This window comes from Canis aureus, chromosome 31 (genome assembly GCF_053574225.1).
Source record: "Canis aureus isolate CA01 chromosome 31, VMU_Caureus_v.1.0, whole genome shotgun sequence".
Classification (NCBI taxonomy): Eukaryota; Metazoa; Chordata; class Mammalia; order Carnivora; family Canidae; genus Canis; species Canis aureus.
In genome coordinates, this window is record NC_135641.1 from 8427218 (window position 1) to 8450529 (window position 23312).

The 23312-nt window shown below is 51.7% G+C and overlaps 1 protein-coding gene and 1 long non-coding RNA gene across 3 annotated transcripts; one reads left to right on the forward strand and one right to left on the reverse strand.

The window, feature by feature from the left end:
- Window positions 1-881: 881 nt before the first annotated feature.
- ROPN1L (rhophilin associated tail protein 1 like) lies at window positions 882-18314 on the reverse strand. Of its 2 annotated transcripts, none has more exons than XM_077879585.1 (6): window positions 18157-18313; window positions 17852-18005; window positions 13795-13918; window positions 12004-12165; window positions 4945-5120; window positions 882-1063 (listed from the first exon to the last, which is right to left on the reverse strand). In XM_077879585.1, the coding sequence occupies exons 2-6, from the start codon at window positions 17980-17982 to the stop codon at window positions 1000-1002; spliced, it is 657 nt and encodes a 218-aa protein (XP_077735711.1). In that variant the 5' UTR covers window positions 17983-18005; window positions 18157-18313; the 3' UTR covers window positions 882-999. The 2 variants fall into 2 exon arrangements, with proteins under 2 accessions (XP_077735711.1, XP_077735710.1); XM_077879584.1 differs by lacking the exon at window positions 882-1063 and adding an exon at window positions 1858-2016 and having other exon boundaries at window positions 18157-18314.
- A 294-nt stretch (window positions 18315-18608) lies between these two features.
- Window positions 18609-23013, forward strand: LOC144302323 (uncharacterized). The gene is made up of 3 exons (XR_013369172.1): window positions 18609-19095; window positions 21834-21875; window positions 22858-23013. It is a non-coding gene; the product is annotated as an uncharacterized LOC144302323 (long non-coding RNA).
- The last annotated feature ends 299 nt before the right edge of the window (window positions 23014-23312 follow it).

A 23312-nucleotide genomic window follows, 5' to 3' on the forward strand; every position in this document is an offset into this window, starting at 1 on the left:
TCTGGGAAAGAACTAGGATGAGGCAGTTCCTGGCTCTCAGGTAGTGATTACATAGGACAGGGCTCTCTCCTCTCTGAAGCAAATTCTTTCTCATAGCTTTGGGTTTTCACAAGTGTTGGAACACAGATAACTTTTATTAGCATGGTGGCCAATCTACAGAGAACCAACAAGCCAAACCATTGCTAAGTTCTCAGAAAAATTACCTAAATTACCTAATTACCTCCTGCCATTTCATTTTGAAGACTTTATATAAAGAAACCAAATAAAGGATCTGGGATGCTTATTTCTGTTCCATGGACCAAGTACTGGCCTAAATTGTCTATTTCAGAGGCGCCTGGGTGGCTGTGTCAGTTAAGTGTCCAACTCTTGACTTTGGCTCAGGTCATGATCTCAGGGCCCTGGGATCGAGCCCTGAGTTGGGCTCCATGCTCAGCGAGGAGTCTGCTTGAGATTCTCTGTCTCCCCCTGCTCCTCCCCCTGCTGCTCTCTCTCTCTCAAATAAATAACATCTTAAATAAATAAACAGGTAAATAGACTACTCTGTTTCCTGGGCCATCATGCTCTTCCAGCTAGCAGGAGTGCCCCAGGCCCACCTCTCCCAGAACAGATCCAGCTTCAGCAGATGACACTCTTCCTAGGGTGCCTTAGGTGTGCTTGTCGGCAAGCAAACATCAGCATTCCTGCTGGTCAGGAGGTTCCAAAGAGGAAAAAGAGCAGCTGGTCTTAAACGGCCCATCAGCCCTCCCCCAGGCTGTAGCATCTGAAGAGATTGTTTTCCTGCTATGAATCCTCTACATGGTGGACAGCAATCGGGACGTAGATCCCCAGCACACCTGACCACATGGACTTCCACTATGAGAAAAACTCACATCGCACCCGTATGTGGTTAAAGACAAGCTGTATTTGGTGTCAAGCTTTTAAAAAGCACTATTTGACATTAAAAAGTATTCTCCTCTGTATTAATGGCCTCTGTCTTCTGAATTTTCTTCTCGAGGTTTCCTAAACTTTCCTTGTCAGAACGAAGAAATCTGAAAGTCCTATCATGCCATTCTTTCTAGATTCTCTAGATTGAAACAGATAAAGGCACTTATTAGTCATTTCTCAGAGCACACAATACAATTTTTAGGAAATGCAATATAATTTAAAAGTTTTACCTAGAAAAATGGATGATTTCTGGTCTCTAATCAGTAATTCTTACCTCCAGAATTAAAGCATTCCGTTTTCTTTTACAAAAATGGGCATTTATTTCAAGGTAAAAAAATCAGTACCATATTTATAGGTTCTTCCTGACTGACCACTCAAATTTTAGTCACTACTGAAACAAAAATATCCTTCTATTGGAAACGTTGGTCCAGGAAAACCAAAGGACTGTCTTGAATCTAGGAAACTTTGGCATTGCTAACAGCGTATCTCTGGGTTCTTCTTTTTTATCTATAGATTCTTCTTTTGTTTAAGAGATGGGGAACAATCGTACATTTGTCCTGCCAACATCCATGGGTATAAAAATACTGAACTCGAACAATGTTCACTCTCTATGTCAGTGGGGGGGATGAGAACTCTCTCGAGGGCTCATATTTGGAACAGGAATTAGTGGTTCTAAACCGTAGTTTACCATAAACAGCAAGTGCCTCTCACAGCCCCGGGGGAATCAAGGGGCCGAAGTGTCCCAAAGACCAGACTGCTGGAGGATGATGCCCGGCCCCGGGCCCTGATTGTCCTGGGCGGGAGGACACCTCTGCAAGTGCGCTTGCTGTCCTCGTCGCACTGACGGGAAACAAAGGGCCACGGGAGTGTATTTCCCGGTTATGGAAGGCCATTCACCAAGCGATGGAAGAAACACGAACACCGAGTGGGATTTTCTTTGCACTTGCCTTGTGAACTCATTCTTCACTTCAGGCTGCCACTAACGGCTGCAGAACAAATCTGGCCATGAACGCAGGATGCCAGATCCTCCTGGAAACAGGAAGGGGCCACTCCAACCTTCCAGGGGCTTCCCACGCCTCCCGGGCTAGGTCCCTGCAAAGCCACCCTGCGTCAGCCCCCAGGGCTTCTCCTTGGCCCTGGACCCTGCTTGGGCTGCCCAGCCTGGCCCGTCACCCACGGGCAGACCCGTGGCTCATCGGCACCTGCGCGACCAAGACAACAGTGCAGGGCAATGTCCAGCACCCTTCAGTCGGGATGCATGGGTGGGGGTGAAACACTCTTGGATGAGCAATGAGTGAACGCGTGCATGAAAGCATGAGTGAATCCCGGCATGAATAATTACCAAATAGGCAGGAATCGCTCCCACTGGGGAGAGAGGCCTCTTGGCACGTTCACAAAGATGGGTGGGGAGAGGGTGGGAGAAGAAAGTGAGCCGCTGCTCCCAAACGGGGTTACGTGGGGCATGCGAGCTTTTCCCAGGAGCCCTGAGGGGGCTGTCCCTGGCCAGGGCCACAGCAGCAGGTTATGCACAGGCCTCCCAGCCGGCCCCCCTCTTTTCTCCTCAGCCACTCCTCCAGGGGCTGAGCCACCTCTGCTCACTCCCGGGCTGCAGGCTGAGCTGGGGAGCCGGAGCCCCCTCTGAAGTCACCATCATCAAGGTCACAAGGTAAGGGACAGCTCCACGGAGGCCACAGTGCCCATCCGACCCTCGCCGCCCCCTCGGCCTTCCCAGGTGCCCTCTCTGCCAGGGTCCTCCTCCTCTTCCTGCTCCCTTCTCCCCCGCTCCAAGCCTGGAGCTCCAGCTTCCACTGCCAGTGCTCCCCTCATCCTGCTACATGGTCGGCCACCCCTGGGGATTCCAGCCCGGACCCGGGCTCACTGGACACCTCCACCACGCCAGGCCACTCCACAGGCCCACCAGCTCACGAGGCCTGCCCCCCACCGCCCGGCCTGGGATGACAGCAGCTCCCACTTGGAGCCCACGCCCCAAGCCCAGCTAGCCCCCCAACCTGGGCAGCCCTTCCTGGCGGCTCTTGTTGGCACCTCTGCAGAAGCCTCCTTTGTCTGGGTGCCTCCAGGGGTCTTCCCACCAGAACCCACCACCCACTCCCACTGCCGGACAACCACACTCCCTGGAGGCAGGTCCCTGAGCCTCTCCACCTTCACCACCTGCAGGGGGCAGGCAGCCCCAGGGTCTCGTCCCCCAACAAGGTCCCTGAGCATGGGAGAGCTCGCTGTAAGGGGACTTCCCAGAGGGACACCAAGGGCGGGGAAGCTGCCTTATGGGGAGCACCCTCTAGGAGAGGCCTCTCTGAGTAGGGCTGTGGGGCAGCCACGCAAAGGGGCTGGGATGCTCCAAAAGAACAAGCACTGGGGCCCCAAGTGTGTTTGGGGGGCAGGGGGCATGGCCTGCGTGAAAGGCACAGAGACCCGCATGGCTGGCGCACAGTGAGCAGAGGATGCGTGAGTGCTACCTGGAGGAGCGACACCAGGCGGCGGGGCCCAGACTCTGTCCGGCCCAGAGGCCATGAGGGCCAGGGTGGGAAGCTTCTGGGAGGTGACTCGACAGGTGGCTGTAGAGGCTGGAGCCAGGGGCAGCAGGCACGGGGACACAGGGATGGATAGAGGGACGCGGGGACGGGGGAGCAGGAGTCATCCAGGGTCATCCACACCTCTGTGCCGACCTCTCTGTCCTGAGCTCATGGGGGATGGCAACGCAGTTTACAGAAGGGGGAAACTGAGGATGGAAACGTCTGGGAAGGAAGGTGGATTTCTGTGGGGACACTTCCAGCCTGGCGTGTGGGCCAGACGTCCCAGTGGAAAGCAGGCGGTTTGACCTCTGAGTCTGGAGCTGGGAAGCAAGGCCAGCTCGGTGACAGGACCAGGGAGCCTGCCAAGGGCTGAGACTCCCAGAGGGGTGGAGGGAGGGAGGGAGACAGGGGTGCACCGGGCTGGGGTGGGGGTGGGGTGTCTCGGAAAGCCCGCATGGCTCTGGGATGCTGCGAGATGGGCGGGATCCCAGGAAGAACAGAAGGGGGCACGTTGGATACACATTCAGAGAACAAAGGCTAGGAGTCCCAGCCTCCCCCTGTGGGGTCATTGAGAGGCGCCTTCGCCTTCTTCTCTGTCACCTCTAACTTGCTGCAACGTCAAACCAGCTGATACACTGGACTTAAGAGTCGAGAGAAATTCTGGGTAAACTTTTTGTAGAGACAGGATACATTTCTCTGACATCTGAAGAGAACCGGACTTTAGTCCACCACTGGCCTGAATCACTCTTGAAGAAAAGTGGCCTCCTGTGGCCTAGCTGCCTTCAGCACCTCCTAGGGACACCTCAGGGACACCCGCAGGGACACCTCAGGGACACCAGGTACACCTTAGGGACAACCAGAGACACCCCAGGGACACATCAGGGACAGCCAGGGACACCAGGGACACACCAGGGATACCTCAGGAAAACCAGGAACACCAGGGACACACCAGGGATACCTCAGGAAAACTAGGGACACCAGGGACACACCAGGGATACCTCAGGGAAACCAGAGACACCTCAGGGACACATCAGGGACACCCCAGGGACATCCCCGGGACACATCAGGGACACACCAGGGATACCTCAGGGACAACCAGGGACACCTCAGGGATAACCAGGGACACCTCAGGGACACTTTAGGGACATCTCAGGGACACCCCAGGGACACGTCAGGGACATCTCAGGGACACCCCAGGGACACGTCAGGGACACATCAGGGACACCCCAGGGACACATCAGGGACAGGCCAGGGACACGTCAGGGACACATCAGGGACACCCCAGGGACACATCAGGGGCACCCCAGGGACAACCAGGGACACCTCAGGGACACCCCAGGGACACCTCAAGGACATCTGGGGTGCAGTGTATGTGGCTCTCTCCCAGCAGATACAGGATCACCCAATACAAAGGTACTGGAGAAATGAGAGAGGAAAGACCTTCTCTAGGGATCAACACACCCCAAGCCCAGCAAGTGCTCATACTCACAGAGTGTCCTTTAAAGTCGCAAGGTAGGACTCCGTGTCCACTTCATGTATGTCCGAGTCCATTCTGGACAAGTAACGGTAAACATAGGAGAAAGTCTCAAACGGGATGCGCGCAGGCCCGCCCTCGGGGTCGGTGGTGAGGATCTCGCACAGGTGCTTCATCGAACTGTTCAGTGACTAGAAACACCACAAACCAGGTGGGGAAACAGTTACTACCTGGAATCACTAAAATGAAAGCACGAGACAGCAGTGGAATAGACGCTTGAGTGTATTTTACAGAAATTCTCCAAAAAGTATTCTCTCCATCTAAATTAGGAACTAGGTGAATTTATAATTGCTATTGGTGAAGAAGTAAAAAGGAAAGGTATGCTCAAGATGCATTTGGCCTGAAAAGAATTCTAATCCACAGATTTTATTTTATATTAAAATGGAGGCCCCTGGGTGGCTCAGTCAGCTAAGCGTCTGCCTTCGGCTCAGGTCATGATCCCAGGATCCTGGGATCGAGTCCTACATCAGGCTCTCTGCTCAGTGAGGAGTCTGCTTCTCCCTCTTCCTCCACCCCTCCTCCCTGTCGAGTTCTCTCTCGCTTTCTCTCTCTCTCAAATAAATAAATAAAATCTTTTTAAGATGGGAATGAGGAAGCATCACTCTACTTAAATGGGGGCCCTAAGCCACGGAATGCTCCAGCCCCTTCAGCGCCACGACACAGGTGGGGACGGACAGAACTAACAGTCACCAAGCAGAGGGGCCACCTGTGGAGGGCGGGTTCTAGGGCCTCACCTGCTGTCCTGATGCCCCCCTGTGATCAGGCTCTGAGCAGGCTGCACACAGGGCTGGCCCTGCTCTGGGCTTTGACTCCGTTCCAGAAAGAACCAGCCCTTTCTCACCTGTGCGCTGTGCACCTGGTTCATGCTCCTTCCATCTGGGTTGGTCACTCCACCCAACCCTGGCTTTGGCCCAAACGCTGGTCCCTGGAGAAGCCACCCCCATCCTACAGGGCGCACGCCTGGGGCATGCTGCCCCTCCCTCGCGCCAGGAGGGCATAAGGAGCCACTGCCAACGTCGAGTGGAGGATGGTGTCACTTTAGCACTAGATTGTACCCAACCCCCAGTGATCTCACAAGAGCCCCCTAGAGCGGCAGGGACCAGGCCGGTAGCTTGAAATGAGGCACGGTGGAAGCATGTGCTCCTCATTTGGGGGCTCAGGCTGCAAGTGAGGACCCTTTGCCTCCGCAGAGAGCAGGCTGCTAACATTTAGGGGCCGCACTGAGGAGGAAAGAGCGAGAACAACACAGGGGGGACAGGCACCCATGTGGGGAGAGTCACACACAGACCCGCTTGACAGGGATCCTGACATCCTTAGGGACACACGCCTGGCTGGGGCCACATTTCCTATCTCAACGTGTCTGTGGGTCCAGCATCTGGGCACCGCTATGCTGGGCTGTCCAAGGCTCCAACTGCGGTGCCGCCGGCTTGGCCTCATCCAGAGGCTCGCCTGGGGATGGACCTGCTTCCCCGGCCCACGCCCTGGCCGACTGGCATCCCTGCGGGGCTGGCCCTCTGTAGACCCCTGATGCGGCCGCGCGCTTCCTCCAGGCTCCAGCTTGGCCAGCGTCTCGGGAACGTCGGGGAATCCCTCCTGCTTCCGGCAGGGAGAGCACGAAAGGACTCGAGTGAAGTCCACGGGCCCAGAGATTCTGGGGGTCCAGGCCCAGGTAACCCAGCAGGCCCGCCCCCCAGTGCCGGAAGAGCCCCAGGGCTGGGGGTCTGGGGGGCTCCAGGCACAGGCGGGCAGCGAGGAGGCCTGAGCAGCCCCGAGCTCCCCAGCGCCCCAGCTGGGCCTTGGCGCACCCGGAAAGCCACTCACCAGGCCACCCGGACCCAGGCCGTGGCCCGGTCTCACCCTGGGGCAAAATGATGCTCTGACGGGAGAGGCGGCCGAGTCCTGCTGGGGGGGCGCTTTCTCCGCGGCCACGGCATTGCCCGCCCGCCCCGCAGGGCCGTCCTCGACAGGGCTCGGGGACAACAAAGCTGCCCGTTTTACAATCCATGCTCCTTGCTTGCAACTTTCCAGAGACACGTCGATATGTTGGCTTCGCCTTGATGTCGTGGCGGGCGGCAGAGGCTGAGGAAGGAAGGCGCCGAAGGCAGCAGCTGGCGCGCAGCCGGCACAGGCGGCCTGTGAACGCGCCGCACACGCTTCCAGGCCCAGCTACCTACGGGAAGCGGACGTGCAGCCGGCCCGGTGTCACTGCCTCCCGCAAAGGCACGGCGACGTTACCCGTGTGAACGTGGCTGACAACGGGGTGCGTGGCAATTTTTATATCCAAGAGGATTCCTAGAGCAACTTGCCTGGCTCTGTCCCTGGGGGCCTGTCTCCTGGGCACAGACTCCTGGGCCCAGGGGCTTGTGGGCCGACGCCCCCTCCTGGGCATGCGCTGCCCTTGGTTCCTGCCAAGCACAGTCCAAGCCCCAGCCGGTGACATCAAGGCAGAGATGTGGGAGGAAAACAGGCCTGCAGCGCCTGTCTCCTGAGCGTGTGGGCAGTGCCAGTGCTGTGGGGTCTGTTTCAGAATTTTTGGGGCTCTTGTGAGGACACCCAGAGCCACCTCGCACCTCCCCAGATTCCCTTTTAGCTCACCAGGAAGTGGCTATCTGCACGACACACAGAGGGACCCCTTTGCCCAGAAGAGGGGACCTCACTCCGAGTGTGGCCTGACCTGAGGGTGCTCGGGAGATGGAGCTCAGTGCTTCAAGCAGCACTTGAAGCTTGGTCCCACCCCCCAAATTCCACTTTTAAAAAGCTGGAGGTGGGGGCACCTGGGTGGCTCAGTGGTTGAGCATTTGCCTTTGGCTCAGGTCGTGATCCTGGGGTCCTGGGATCAAGTCCCACATTGGGCTCCTGGCATGGAGCCTGCTTTTCCCTCTGCCTGTGTCTGCCTCTCTGTGTATCATGAATAAACAAAATCTTTTTTTAAAAAAAGCTGGAGGTCCTTTTCACTTACTTCCTCCCCCTCGCGGTTTTTCTCTCCTCTAAAGTACAGCTCGTATCGTGGACTCGTGGCAGGTGAGGCTGGCAGACAGGTGTTCTCCAGCTGGCCGGGGCACAGTCGTCTAGAGGAGAATGGAGCACCCCCGTGTGAGCCCAGTGGCAGGCCAGTGGAGGCATGGGGGTCAAGTGCACCCGCCTCTCCTCTCTTCTCCCTGGGGGGGGGGGCACCCAGCAGTGGGGTGACTGGTGCTGGAGGGGGGGGCATCCAGGAGCCCAAGAGCAGCTCCCCTGACTCACGGGGCAGCTATCAAGCAAGCCTGTGACTTGGGGCTCCCACCCATGCAGGGCTCCTTTTCCGGAGCCACAGGGTGAAAGGAATATTGGAGTCTAAGCCCACCTGAGATGGGCTTAGAGACCTAGCTGGGAAATCTGAGTGGAGAGCAGGAGGGGTGAGCCGGGCGCTGCCTCTGCCACTGGGCTGCCAGGGCGCCCGGATGATGGTCCAAGATGCCCAGTCCTACACGGGGAAGCACAGCTGTGCTTGGGTGATGGTCTGGGGATTCTCTGGAGAGTGCCGCTGGGAGGCTGACATTGAGCGCCTTTCTGAGTAAGAATCCTTCCAGGATCTCAAATGACATCACCGATAATCCCGAGTCGTACTCTCTGGGGCAGGAATCTGCAGGCTCTCTTCTCCCTCGGCATCGGGCCCAGGGGTGGCGTGCTCCTGAGGCCCTCCCTCCTGGGCGCCTCCGAGCCCAGGGTCTGCGTGCAAATCCTGCTCAGCCGCTTCTGGGGCGACTCACTGAGCTGGCGAGGTTCCCAGAACAGGCCCTTCCTGGAGGGCTGCCCGGAGGATCAAGGACCACACAGCCCATGGCGAGGACGTTCGACGTGCAGCCCGTTCCTAAGCCGTGTGCGTGGACAAACACGGCGTAGCACACGTGCGTATTTGCCTCTGCACATGGGGAGATGTTCTTGTGAGGAACCAGATTCAGTGCTTCTCGGGGCCTCACAGAGTCGGGCTGCGGGCTTGTCATCATGGACCTTCTCAGTCAGGTGCAGGGGGGATGGGGCACTTCCTTCTCAGTTTTTTTAATATAATAAAAAAAGATCTTCACGCTTAAAAAACGGAGAATTCTGATCCACGGTTTTAATGCTTAGGATTGTTGCAGGGGCTGCAGCAACGTAAAGGGTCACGACGGACCACACCATCATCCTGCCAGGCCAGTATCGGGCAGCGCTGGAGAACACAGCCCTCCCCGCACCCCCTGCTCGGCCAGCCCACGGCGCCCGCCCCCCACCGGCTCCAGGGGTCCGCACACCTGCCTACTGTGCACTCAACAAACATTGGGAAGGAAGGGAGGGAGGAGGAGGGAAGGACGACCCTGAAATGTAAGCAGAGGCTCTGGTCTCTGTAGAGACCTTAAGCTCGGTTCGTCTGACCAGTGATTTGGAGGAGTCTAAGAGCTCAGAGAACGTGTCTGCCAGCAGCCCGCAGAGGCCGGGGATGAAGGAAGCAGAAACAGAGTCTGTTGTCTTGACAGAGGAGCAACTAGATTCCAATTCAACAAATGTGGAGGGGCACCTAGGTGGCTCCGTCGGTGAAGCGTCTGCCTTCAGCTCAGGTTGTGATCTCAGGGTCCTGGGATCGAGCCCCACATCGGGCTCCCTGCTCAGTGAAAAGCAGCTTGAGGTTCTCTCTCCCCCTTCGCCCCTCCCCCTTAAGAAAAAAACAAAGATGGATGCAAAAATGCCAAACTACACCAAAACTGTCACCTCGTCACCTCCAAGTCACAGCTCTGTGTGGTTGGTGTACTTCCCAGCTACCCCAGCCAACGTGGGCACACAGTGGCTTCTCCCCATCGGGCCTGGTCGCCCCAGAGCTGTGTGCACTAGGGGCAGGAGTGGCCAGCCAGGAAAGCCAACACCTCCATCCTTCCCCCACCTCTCCGCTTACCCTTCCCCCAATACATACGTGGTCAGTGAACCAGAGGGGACCCTCCCCGCCCGCCTGGCCTCAGAGTCCACCACCCACAGCAAACACACTGTTGAGGTGGCATAGAAAGGGGACAGGCCAGGACCCCACACTGCCCAGCTAGGATGAGAAAGAGAGGAGAAAGGAGAGGCCCTGTGTGATGGCTTCCCTGTCCCTTCCCCTCTGCTCAGTTCCAGGAGGTGACAAATGTCTCCACCTAGTGTCCCACACGGCACATGGACAAGAGACCCCATCTCTTGCTCCAGGCTTGGTTTTCAACCCAGGGCTTACTTTTCATGATTGGGGGAGTTAAAATTACAGAGATGGATCCCCAAAATACGAAATGTCCTTTCTCACCACTGTTAGAACCTAAATTTCACAGCTATGTTTAAAGGCACAAACCACAATTTCTAATATTAGATATTAATTTTATATTATGAAAACCTTGCTTCCAGAGTTCCAGATGAACAGAGCAACGTGGAATCATTTTCAGTAGGCACATCTGTCTTTGTCCTTCCCACCTACCAGCCCACGCCCCCTGCTACATCTGAGCCCCTCATAGCTGCAGGAGGGTCCCCGGCACCCATTAGCCCAGGGGGGCGACCTCTCTAGGGCTGGCCAACACCCTGCTTTGGGCCCTTGTGCAGCAACCAGCCCACACCAGGCTCTACTGGGGTCTCAGACTCTCTCGCTGGGGCCACTAATAGAACCAGTAAATGGTGGTCTATTCACAGAGTACATATTACACATCAGGCCACGAATGACCCTCAGCGGTCTGTGATGATGCAGATGGGGAGAGTTAGAAATCTAATTGGGAATGAATACAAGTTCCAGAAGATTACTAATAGCAATGACCTCTTCATAAAGTTAAGACCCATGAAAATAAATAATGGATTTCTTGCGGGTGTGTACGTGGCCCACAGGAAGCAGATCTGCGGCAGTGGCTGCAGGGGGAGGGATGGAGGAAGAGGACAGGCGCCTGGGGCAGTGGTCACCGGGGGTTCATGCGCTCCTCACACAAAGTGACTTCTAAGACTTAGAGTCAGAGAACAGTGTGCACCATGAAGCGAGGACTGTGAATGATCCAGTTACGCTCCAAGCGGCCCAAAGACAAGGCAGGGGGGTAAAATGACTGCACTGCCCACCTCTGCAGCAAGGGGAGACAGGGCTCCTTCCAAAACCCCTTCTTAAAAAAAAAAAACAAACAAACAAAAAAAAAAAAAAACAAAAAAAAAACCCTTCTTCATGGGCAGCCCAGGTGGCTCAGCAGTTTAGCGCAGCCTTTGGCCCAGGGCGTGATCCTGGAGACCCAGGATCGAGTCCCACATCTGGCTCCCTGCATGGAGACTGCTTCTCCCTCTGCCTGTGTCTCTGCCTCTCTCTCTCTCTCTCTCTCTCTCTCATAAATAAAATCTTTGGGGGGGGAAAAAAAAAGCCCTTCTTCGCGAGTGTAGAGTGGTTACGCTCCCTTCCCTGGCGCCTGGCCCCCGTGTCTCACAGAGACTTGGACACTGGAGCTGAAGACAGAGTTTCCAGATCCCCAGAGAAGTCCTGCCGAATCCGCACGCTCCAGTCCCTCCCTGCCCAGCCCTCCTTGGGTAGCAGCCCCCTGTTCCGTGGGGACTGGAGGGTCCTCTGTGTCTTCTTTCCCAAGGGTCACACTCAACATCGTCAAGGTGGCACCGTATCGGTTAGCCGCTAACCACATATTTTAACTCAACTATAAAATAATTTTACGCCTCTTCCCATAGATGAGGAAAACATGGTATTATCTGTTTACCAAATGATGTGTAGCTCAATAAGAAGTCATGGATGCATTCTCTTCTAGCACCTACATGCATTCTCATAGTATCCTTATATTTTATCTACTGTTAACAATTTTTAAATGGAAGTATTCCTAAGCCTTTAACTTCTGCAAATTAAAATAACTGTAAGTCTAAAAATACAACAGGCACCTGAAAAAGAATCGCTTCTCTCAGACAAAATTACTAAAGTTATGAAAGTGTTTCCTTCGGTTACTGAAACACCTACCTTATTTTTAACCAGGCCTATGATTACATGGGATTATTCATATGCTACTCATAGGTACGTACCCCACCAAGCATGCTACATCCAAGCGCTAAAAATTTTATCCACTCGATCTTGTCTTCGCAAGGATCCAACTGCAACAGAGCCCTGAAGTTCTCTATTGGCAGGCACAAATTTTTCCATTTCTGCTCAAGATCTGCTAATTCCACATACTGCTTGTGGCTACACTGTATAGAAAACACAGTGGGACAAAATTTATAAGCTTTTAAGTTTGTATTTTTCTTTAAGTTTTAAAAACTTGTGAAATAATATAATGCTTATGAATACTAACACGTGTCCAAGTACCCAACCACATGCAGGGAAAAAGATGAACTCTGGACTCACAACACGGTTACCCTGAGAGAGCAAGGTGGGAAGGGGTGCGGCGGGAGGGCCTGGCCAGGAAGGGGTGGCAGGAAGGGGCAGCAGGGGATGTTTTACTTCTTGGAAGTCAAAAGGCCTGTGATGCAAATATGGCATAATGTCACGACTGAGCAAAAGGGGCATACACGCATTGGGTAGATGATTCTCTGCTGTCTGTGCGAAACACTTCACAACAAAAAATGAACTTCAATAAATAAAAGCATTTAAAATCCAGCCCACTAAACTTGTTAATAGTTAAATGGAAGAAATCTTAAAATTGAAAATAAATGCCTTCCTTCCATTATTTGAAACAATCTGTGAAAATGGGTCACCACTGCGATCTGCTAATGGCAGCGTGCTACGTGAAAAGCTTTGAGCAATTTCGGCATATTTTTTCCCAAGTTACTCCTTCCAATGATCATTTGTGTTCCCTTAAGATAGACAACCATGGAATAATCCTATTTTTCGAAGTCAGTGTGTCCTGCACAGAAGCACTGTACGTCAAAATGTATAATGGGGAAAAAACCACTTTAAAGATCAAGGTTAGAATGCCTGGTGGCTCAGCGGTTGAGCAACTGCCTTTGGCTCAGGTTGTGATCCCAGGATCCTGGGATCGAGTCCCCCATCGGGCTCCCTGCAGGGAGCCTGCTTCTCCCCCTGCCTGTGTCTCTGCCTCTCTGTCTCTCTCATGAATAAATAAAATCTTAAAAAAAAAAAAAAAAAGATCAAGGCTCTACCAACAATGTCACTTTTAGCAACACAACCCAATCGTTAGGAAGGCTCCACCTGGCTGGGCGACAGACTCCCTATTAACTTGAGTCTCTACAAGCAAGGTGGCAGGAGAGGGCTGGCCAGGAGGGGTCTCGTCCACGGCCAGGCTCTCTGCAACACCGCACACCAGCCAAAGGGCAGTGTGTCCTTCACAGGAAGGTGCTGGCAGATTGTTTCTTGAGCACGTATACAATTTTTATTTTTTTTACTTATTCATGAGAGAGACAGAGAGGCAGAGACACAGGTAGAGGGAGAAGCAGGCTCCCTGCGAGGAGCCCAATGTGGGACTCGATACCAGGACCCTGGGGTCACGCCCTGGGCTGAAGGCAGACGCTCAACACTGAGCCACTCAGGAGTCCTAAACATACTTCAAGAAGAGCCTCATGGCCCCCATTTCCAGAGTGGAACTTTCCTGTGTATGGTCCAGCGCCAACTAAGTGTTTTAATTTGGTGTTTAAAAGAAGTTCTATTTCACCTGCCTACAATCTAACCATGAATCTGTTTGGGGTTCTTTCCACTGGAGGAAAGCCCCTGAATACAGCAAATCCCTCCCTTGAATGAATCTTGCAGGTTTGTGCAAGGAGAGCAGGCCTAGCAGAGGTGACCCCGCGCATCTGTCACCCATCCGTGCAGCCGCCACGCTTTAACCGTGAAGCTCAGAGCAAACTGAGACCCTCTCCTACCTGCTTGTGCAGGACTTTCAGGAGTCCTTGAGTCAGGCCTGTGTCTGTTTTCTGCGTGGCCACGGGCATCTCGATTCTGTCCTTGACAGGAAGTGGGTCTCCTCTGGACAACGCTGAAAAATACCTAATGGCGACAGACATCTCTGACCGCTCATCCACCCCACAAGGCCCTGTGGTTCAGGCAAGCTTCTCACACAAGCCCTGAGGGTGACCGTGCCCGGGGCAACCCCAGGGACACTAGCGTCTGAGGGCTGGGCTTCCGGGCTGGTTCCTCCACTCAGTTCTCCAACTTAACCCTCTAGGCGTGCCTCAGTTTCTCTGTCTGCAAAGTTGATAATGGGAGTCCCTGTCACTGGGCTCATAGGAGCAGTGAGCTCAAGCTGCAACAGGGCATCGGGGGCTCCCAAAACACACGTAGTTCTTACCAAGCGCATGCCAGGAGGGGACCAGGAAGGCTGGTAGGAAGGCAACGACCCAACTGAAACGTCATGGTCCAGTCATTCTACTTTGACAGTTGGCGTTGGGTCTTCCCTTTGCTTGGCCATGCTGCTTTCCAAGGGGGTTGACTTCAGCCATCTCTGCTCAAGTCTACAGGCCTGGGACCAGGGAGGTCACCTGTCTGCTCCACCCCTCCCCCACCCTTCACTTTTCCTGTTTTTGTTTTTTGTTTTTTTGTTTGTTTTTTTTAGTGATTTTCTTTTTTTTTTACTTTTTTATTTATTTATGATAGTCACAGAGAGAGAGAGAGAGAGAGAAAGAGGCAGAGACATAGGCAGAGGGAGAAGCAGGCTCCATGCACCAGGAGCCTGACGTGGGATTCGATCCCGGGTCTCCAGGATCGCGCCCTGGGCCAAAGGCAGGCGCCAAACTGCTGCGCCACCCAGGGATCCCAGTGATTTTCTTTAGTATTTTTTCCCCCGAGATGTTCCTTTCTGGGATGATGCTCATATTGGCGCTTCTACTGGGGGCCAGTGGGGGCTTGGAAGCAGTTTAGGGCAACAAGTTAGGAGTGGGTACACGTGGGCCTCCTGCTGGGGGGGGGGGAATGGGGGGAGGGGGGCAGGCATGTCCTGGCTGCTGAAGCCGTGTCAGCTGCCATTCTGATGACTAACACAAGAAAAAGAAACAATATACTCTGGAAAATGAACAGTAAGTCATCCACCAGGGCCACAGGTCAGAGTGGAAAAAATAGGAGTGATTAGAAACATCTGATCGCGTAACAAAGACAGCTGTAGCTACATGGGTATTTGCTGGGCTCAATGAAATGTTACATGCATCCCCTTTACTCCCTCCACCCATATTTAGTGGACTTAACAGTTGGAGGGGGAGTCAAAACAAGGGCGGCAATGTGGGAGCAAAGGCGGACAGGAAGATCTAAGGTGATGGAGGGGCTGGGGGAGGGGGGAGGCACGGGGGCTCAGTTTTGCCATATTGTTCCTCACTAGGGTTTTCACCTACTCCGGGACTTTATTCCTCCTCCTCCTCACCGACCGAACCCATCACCCAGCTCCACACCCTCTAGAGCAGTGGTTCCCAACAGTCCTCCCACCCACTGCCCCGGGGGCAAAATCTGGAGACCTCTGTGGTTGTCACAAGAGGGGGTGGGTGGTGCTACTGGCCTCTAGCGGGTATAGGTCAGGATGCTGCTCAGGGTCCTACTGCCCAGACACCCGCATACCCCCACACTCCCCAGCCATTATCCTGTCATGGGCTCAACAGGGCCAAGGCTGAGAGTCTGCAAGAGGGTCAAGCCTCCCGGTGCTAGTCCCTGGAGGCACATGCGAGCAGAAAGCAGCCTCTAGCACTGGACCAATTCTCACACACACACACCCCCCCCCCCCCCGTCACCCTGTGCGGGGCACCCTGCACGGGGCACCCTGAGAGGGGCACCCTGCGTGGGGCACTGGTGACAGAACACAGACGGTCCCCTAGTGGCCGCATCAAGCTGGGGGCCAGGCTGATGGACCTGTGCACCTGAAAGCCTTGCTTGTGCATCTTCCCCAGCAGGTACCCACCTGTGATTCCTGGTTCTCTGCTTTGTTTTTAGCTTTTTTGTTTTTCTTCTTGTCACCTCTCCTTTGTTCGTATGCTGTTCCTCTCCCCGGAATGCCCTAGCCTTGTCTTAACCTCAAAGAGCAATTCGCCCTCTTCTGAGCAACCTCTCACCCCAACAGATGCTGTGACAGCTGGGATTCATACAAGCCCATTTCACACGCACCACTTAGTGAATGACGCCTGCTTTTCCTCCTAAGCTCCAAAATTGTTGAGAGAAAATTAGTTGCATGGAACATCCAGAAAGTTCTCAATTATGCCTTTTAAATTAAAGTGAAGCTTAAATTAAAATAATTTAAAGTCCCAAGAAAGAAAATGATTTAATCTCGGAATGTTCTGTTAAGTACAAATAACAAATGTTATTGTACAGAACAAATGTTCTGTTAAGTACAAGTACAAAGGACGCTTGTGCGTCCTTTCATTGATGCTTGAATGACGGTTAAAACCAGAGGCCATGATTTTTTTGGGCAAGACCCTTGAGAGAATCTTGCAGAAGCAACTGACAGAAGTGCCTGTCACAAGGTGAAGCACTGGATTAATAAGTAGCCTTGTGGTAGGTTCACTAAGGGCCCCTAATCCTGGAAGCTGTGTATCTTATTTTGCATGGTGACAGGAACTGTATAGATGTGAGAGAGGATTCTGAGGTAGAAAAAATTATCCTGAATTATCTTGATGGGTCCTAAATGCATCAGCTTTAAAGATGGAGGAAGGGGCCATGAGCCAAAGAACACAAAGAATGCAGCTCCAAAAGCGGGAAAAGGCAAGCAAGCAAGCGATTCGATTCTCCGTAGGGCCTCTGACAATTTGACTTTAGCTAGGTGAAACGGATTTTGGACTTTCAGCCTCCAGAACAATAAGACAATACATGCCTGTTGTTTAATCCATCAAAATCTGTGGTTATTTGTTATAGTGGCCAAAGGAAACTAACTCACCTTGGTTATTTATACCATTTAGAGGTCAGTGAAATCTGACATGCTAGTTACTAAAACATTTAATTTTTAAAAAAGATTTTACTTATTTGAGAGAGGAGAGAGAGAGCGCGCATGAACAGGGGGAGGAGCAGAGACAAAGGGAGAAGCAGATTCTGCTGAACAAGCAGCACCACCTGGGGCTGGATCCCAGGCCCCTGAGATCATGACCTGCCAAAAGAACACGCTTAATTACCGAACTACTCAGGTGCCCCAAAACATTTAATTTTATACTGGTTCTTGTAATCATAAAATTGAGTTTCTAAGTCTGTCTACTGAAGAGAGGCAAAGAGCTTTCCTTTCCAAACCTAATGGGTTTACTTTAAAGGTTCTAAGGCCTGTTAACTTTGTAACTTTGAAACTATGACCATTCCTGAAAATAGCTACAATGCTGCAAGAAAGGGTGAAGGCTTATTTGCCTTCTGGGAACTAAGTTGAGCAAAGTTTAACCTTATTGCAGCATTGGGATAATTACCCCAACATGACCTCGGGGCTTTGATCTAAGAAACTTAGCGCCGCCTGCAGCCCAGGGCATGATCCTGGAGTCCCACGTCGGGCTCCCTGCATGAGCTTGCTTCTCCCTCTGCCTGTGTCTCCGCGCCTCCCCACCGCCCCCGAATAAATGAATTTTTGAAAAATCTTAAAAAAAAAAAAAAAAAAAACTCAACAGGGTGGGAGGATTCTCCAGAATGAGCAGCTTAGCCTTACAAGAAACCTTGTAAAAAACCATTTCACAAATAAAATAAAGGGAGTGGAGTAGTTTGATTTTATCACACAATGCAGAAAGTTTTTACCGAATGCAATCGCTTTTTAAGTTTCGGTCTGAGCAAGTACCAGTCTCCAACAGTGGAGCTGTCATGCCTTTGCAGGAAAGGGAGCATTTGGCAGCGACTGCTGGGAAACTCAATCAACCGGGATGCTTCCTAGACAGGTCCTCAGGTGCAGACACCACCCGCGCGTCGCACCGGGGCTGCAGGCGGGAGGGCCAGGGGCACGACCCGGCTCGCAGACCGGCCGGCGGCCACCGAGGCGCTTACCCCGCGGACCACTGCAGCACATCGGCGGGCTGGGTGCGGATCGCAGCCTTGGTGAACTGCTTCAGGATGTCCGGCAGCTCCGGCGGAATCTGGATCTGCTGCGCGCAGAACATGGTGTCGGGCAGCGGCATCGCTCTCCGCGGACCGGACCAGGCTGGGAAGAATCAAGATGGGCTGCGTGGAGGAGGGCGATCCCGTGGGCCTCGGGCTGCCCTGCCTCCCCCGGATTTGGAGCCCGGCGGGGGGACCGGGGGCGGCCAGGAGGCCGGCTTCGCGAGGTCCGGGCGGCCGGCCGGGGGCCTCACCCGCTCCTCCTCGGGCTCCTCGGGCTCCTCGGAAAGTGAGGACCAACTGCCCCTCCCCACGACCGCCCGAAAGCGCCCGCGGCAGCGATTGTTTCGCGGAGTATCCAGGCAACCGGGACGCCCGCGGGCCCCGCCCCTCGGCTCGGCTCGGCTCGGCTCGGCTCGGCTCGGCTCGGCTCGGGGCAGGCACTGCGCTTGCGCAGTCTGGCTCTGGCCTTTTTCTGCCTTTCGCTGAACGTTTCACTTAGACCATTTGATCGATTTCCCATTGCGATGTGAAGGGAGAATTCACAAGCCCCCCCCCCCCCCCCTCACACACACACACCCTTTCCCTTGCTCTGGCTACGTGAGGCTTAAGGACTAGGGGGCTCGGTCGTCCTCGGAAGGAAGGCGTCACGGCCGCGGGGCCGGTCGGCGCAGGGAGCACGAGCGCCCCCGCGCGAAGGAACCTGCCCCTCGCCGTCCTCCCGGGTCTCGCTCAGGCTGCACGATGCCCGCCTGCCCCACGTCCAAACCATCTGCACCGCGTGCAAACCGAGCCCCCGTCTGCCATCCGGTCCGCGCCAAGCCACCGTCTAACACCCTGTCCAAGCCGTCCAGGCCTTCAGGCCTTCACTCGCGCTGTTCTCACTGCCCAGGCCTTCCGATTTAAGAGCCACTTCAAGAGTTTAGACGGGGCGATTTTCAGCTCAAGACAATGATTGAGGCTGATTGGGTCTAGAAGGACATAAACTGTCTTCGGATACATGAACTTTGGGTCAAAGGATAGGAGAGCTACTCGGTTCTGGTGAATCCTGACCAGGGCAGCATACAAGGTGTGAATCAGAGCTGTGGCTACCCACCTGCCTTCCCCTGCTCACTTCTAGCCAGAAAGATGGAGACCTAGACCCGGCTATTTCCAGGAGTCGTCAATGACAAACCCTTCCTCCTGCCCTAGAGGTATCACCCCCATCCATTACTCCCCCACCAGGGGACACATTTCCAAATTAACGGCACACTAGCAAAAACTGAAAAGTCACTATTTAGTGTTGATGCAAAATGGAAAAACAAGGAATCTCCTACAATGATGACAGAGGTGTTAATTAGTACATTCTGGGGGCCATTTGGCACTGTATTTTGATGACTTAGCAATCTATAGATTTATCCTATAGAAATACTAGCCTGAGTATATAAAGTAATATGGACCAAAATGTTTAGTAAAGCACATAATAAAATTGGTAAACTAATTCTTTCAGAACATTTTAAATCATAATCTTAGCCACACAACAGAAAATAATTCAGCCAGAATTTTAAAATAAGATAGCTACTTAGGTATTGACATAAAAAGATGTTCACGAAATATGAAGTGCAAAAAAGCACCTAACAGAGCAGAGTCTGTGAATATACATTTACCTGTTGCACATTCTGGGAGCAAACACTAAACTACTGACTGTGGTTACCTCTGGAGAATGGCACATGGTTTTGTTTTTACCACATACACATTATTTTGATTCTGATCCATCCATTCATTTACTCAAGTGTATTTACTGAATGTTAAGTATGTCCTAAGAACTGTTCTGAAATATAGTAATAATCCCAACATAGTTTTAAAAAAATCTCTTGAAGCTTATATTCAAGTGGGGGAAAACATGCAAATATAAATGAGACAGGAAAACCATATGATTTGTTAATATATAGGAGAGAGAAAACACAGCAGAAGAGTCAGGAATGCCCCAGTATCTGCAATTTTAGAGAAGCCTAAGACAGTTCAATAAAGAAATGAAGAGCCTGGGGGAGGGCCTAGATGAAGAGCATTAAGGTATATCAAGCAGCAAGTGCAAAGGCCCTGAGGTTTGACCTGTTCTAGAAGCAAGGAAATTGCCTGGAGCACAGTGAGCATGGGGCAATTGTGAACTTAGGACTCTGAGTGTGATGGTTAGCTGTCTGAGTAGAGGACTACTGTGATCGTAGATCTGTACATGATCGTAGATCTGTACATGATCACTCTGGATCCTGTGTGGAAAATCAATGGAAGAAAGTCGAGAGAGCATGGGCAGAGGCCGGGAGCTCAGGAGAAACTTCAGTGACCCAGGCCAGAGGAAGATGATGGTGTTTTGCACCAGGATGGTAGAAGTAGAGGTGGTACAACATAGCTAGAACCCGACTCATTTTGAAGACTTGCTGTCCAACTTTATGTGAAGCGTGGGAGCAAAACAAATGTCAAAAGCTATTACCATTTTTTATTTAGCAACATGAATCCACCCAACTGTTTACCCACTGAAACAGGTAAGTTTGAGAAAATAGATTTGGGGTAGGGGAATCCTGAGTTGTATTTTGGACCTGCTAAGTTGGGAGTTGTCTGGAAGAGTCCACAGAGACAGGTGCACAGAGGTGTCTGCAGTTCCAGGAAGGAAGATGAAATGAGTAAGTATGTATGTGAGAGATCAGCATGTAGATGGCCTTTAAAACCACGAGTGAGTGAGAGCACCAAGTCAATGGGTGTAGGTAGAACAGAGGTCCCTGAAAGATAAAATAGGGTCAGTGAAGTAGTTTATAAAGGAGAATCCAGACAGGAGAAGAATGAGGCGAGTGCTGTGTCCTGACAACCAGGGAAATAGTTTCACCCAAGAAGGGAACCAACCATTTCAGGTGAGAGCTGAGAATGAACCATGTAATTTAGTGTGGCCATTCTCGACCTTTACAAGAGCAATTCCAGTGGAAAAGTGGCACAAACACCTGATTGCAGCAGGGTTGGAAAAGAGGAGAGGAAAAATTGGAAATAATATAGGTTAACTGTTTCAAGGACTTTGCTGGAAAGGAACATAAAGCAGTTGAAGGAGTTAATGGGTTCAAGATTTTTATGGAAGAAATGACCCCACAATGCTGACCATGAGGGAGGGAGAGGACTGCAGAGCAGTGCCTTGAGTAGGTGCCTACCGCCATCTATTGAGCCTGTGCCCGGTGGGCCTGGGGGCAGGTTCCACACTGCAGTCTGCATGCATGCTGGAGGGGATGGGCTCAGCCTGCACAGCCTGGTGAGCATATGGGCACAGGTGCAGCTGAGAGGGTAAATGTGATGGTGTGAACTTGTAAAGACTTGTTCTGATTGCTTGTCTTCTCAGTGAAATACTAATTAAAAAGTCATCAGCCAAAAGTGAGAGAGGAGGCATTCTGCAGAAAGAGAAGTATGAAATGATCCCTTAAGGAATATGTATTACTTTTTGAAACCAAGATGTAATTAACATGCAATGAATTGCACAAATTTAAAATGTACAATTTGTTAAGCTTTAACATATGTGTACATGCCAAACCAGAAGCACAGGAGATAAGGAACACATCATCCCATGTCTTTATGCCCCTTTGAAATCCCTCCAAGTCCCTCCCCACTGATCTGTAGCTCTGCTTTCACTTGGCATTGAGACCTGTCCATGGTGTATCAAGTTAACTGCTCTTTTTACTGCTGAGCTGTATCTCATTGCATGGATGATCATTTATCTATTTACCTGCTGATGGGCGTGTGGATTGTTTCTAGCCTTGAGCTACTACAAATAAAGCTACTAGGAATGCTCATGAATGAGTCATCACATGGACTTACTTACTGCTTGGTCATTGACTAGAGTGCTAAGTACTTAATGTTTTTCAGAACTGCCCAACTATTTCCCAAAGTAGTTAACACCACCACTTTACCTTCCTTCCAGGAGAGCGTGAGTTCCAGTTCCTCATATCCTCACCAACACATGGTATAGTACTTTTAACTTTAGTCATTCTAACAGATACATGGTGGTAACCAGTGGGTTTTTTTTGTTTTGTTTTTTTTGTGTTTTTGTTTTTTTTTTTTGGTAACCAGTGGTTTTAATTTGTATTTTCTAATGGCTAGTTATGTTGAACAGCTAGCTTCTCATATGCCTATTTGCCATCTGTATATCCTCTTTAGTCGTGTCTAAATATTGTTTTTAAAAAAGATTTATTTAAAAGCGAGATAGGGAGAGCGCGTGTTCAAGAGAGCAAAAGCGGAGGAGAGGGATAAGCAGACTCCCCGATGAGCAGGGAGCCTGATGAGAGGCTTGATTCCAGGACCCTGGGATGGATGGTGACCTGAGCGAAAGCAGACGCTTAACCAACTGAGTCATGCAGGTGCCACTATTTTGCCCATTTTTAAAATGGGCAAATGTATCTTAAATTACTGAGTTTTGAGACTTATCTATTCTGAATGCATGTCTATTATCAGAAATGCTCTGCAAATAATTCCTGCCGTTCTGTGGCTTTTTTTGTTGTTGTTCTCTAAACAATATAGATCAAAGAGCAGACATTTTCAAGTTTGGTCACGTCCAGTTTATCAAGTTTTTCTTCTATGGATTGTGTTTTTGTGTTGTCTAATCTAAATCTTTGCTTCCCAAGACATTTTCCCCTTTGTTTTCTTCTACAAGTTATATAGTTTTAGGTTTCATGTTTAGGAATATAATCCATTTTAGGACACCTGGGTGGCTCAGAGGTTGAAGGTCTGCTCAGGCCATGCATGATCCAGGGATCCAGGATTGAGTCCCGCACCAGGCTCCCTGCAAGGAGCCTGCTTCTTCCTCTACCTATGTCACTGCCTCTCTGTTTCTCATGAATATATAGTGTGGGTTTTTTTTTTTAAAGAATATAATCCATTTTGTTAATTTTTGCTTATGTTGAGATATGGACCAATTTTAATTTTGCATTTGGATGTCCAATTTCCAGCACCACTGTTTGACTTTCATACCTTTGTCAAAATCAACTGTCCATATACATGTGGGTCTATTTCTGGACTCTATTCTGCTCCATTAGTTCAATGGATTTGTACAACCAGAAGAGATTGATACAACTGAGCAAAAAACAAAGGAGTTACTTTTGAAAGGGGTTCCTGGCATGAAGCTTCTTGGTCTAGAAGAGTTACTGAACAAGCACTGAGAAGCAGAAAGACATGGTACTGTTACATATGTAGAGTTTACAAATTTCAAGATAAGACCTTGTAAAGTGTGTAGAGTGGTGTGAAGGGGACCTCCTGCACTCAGGCTCCTGGCTATCACTGAGTGAAGTACACTGCAGGGGGCTTGGGGTGTGTGGACAGGGTGTGGTGGAGGGGTCTGTCCATACAGCACAGTTAAGGAGTGCCTGGGGGGGACCCTTCTCTGTATTCCTCAGGGCATACTATT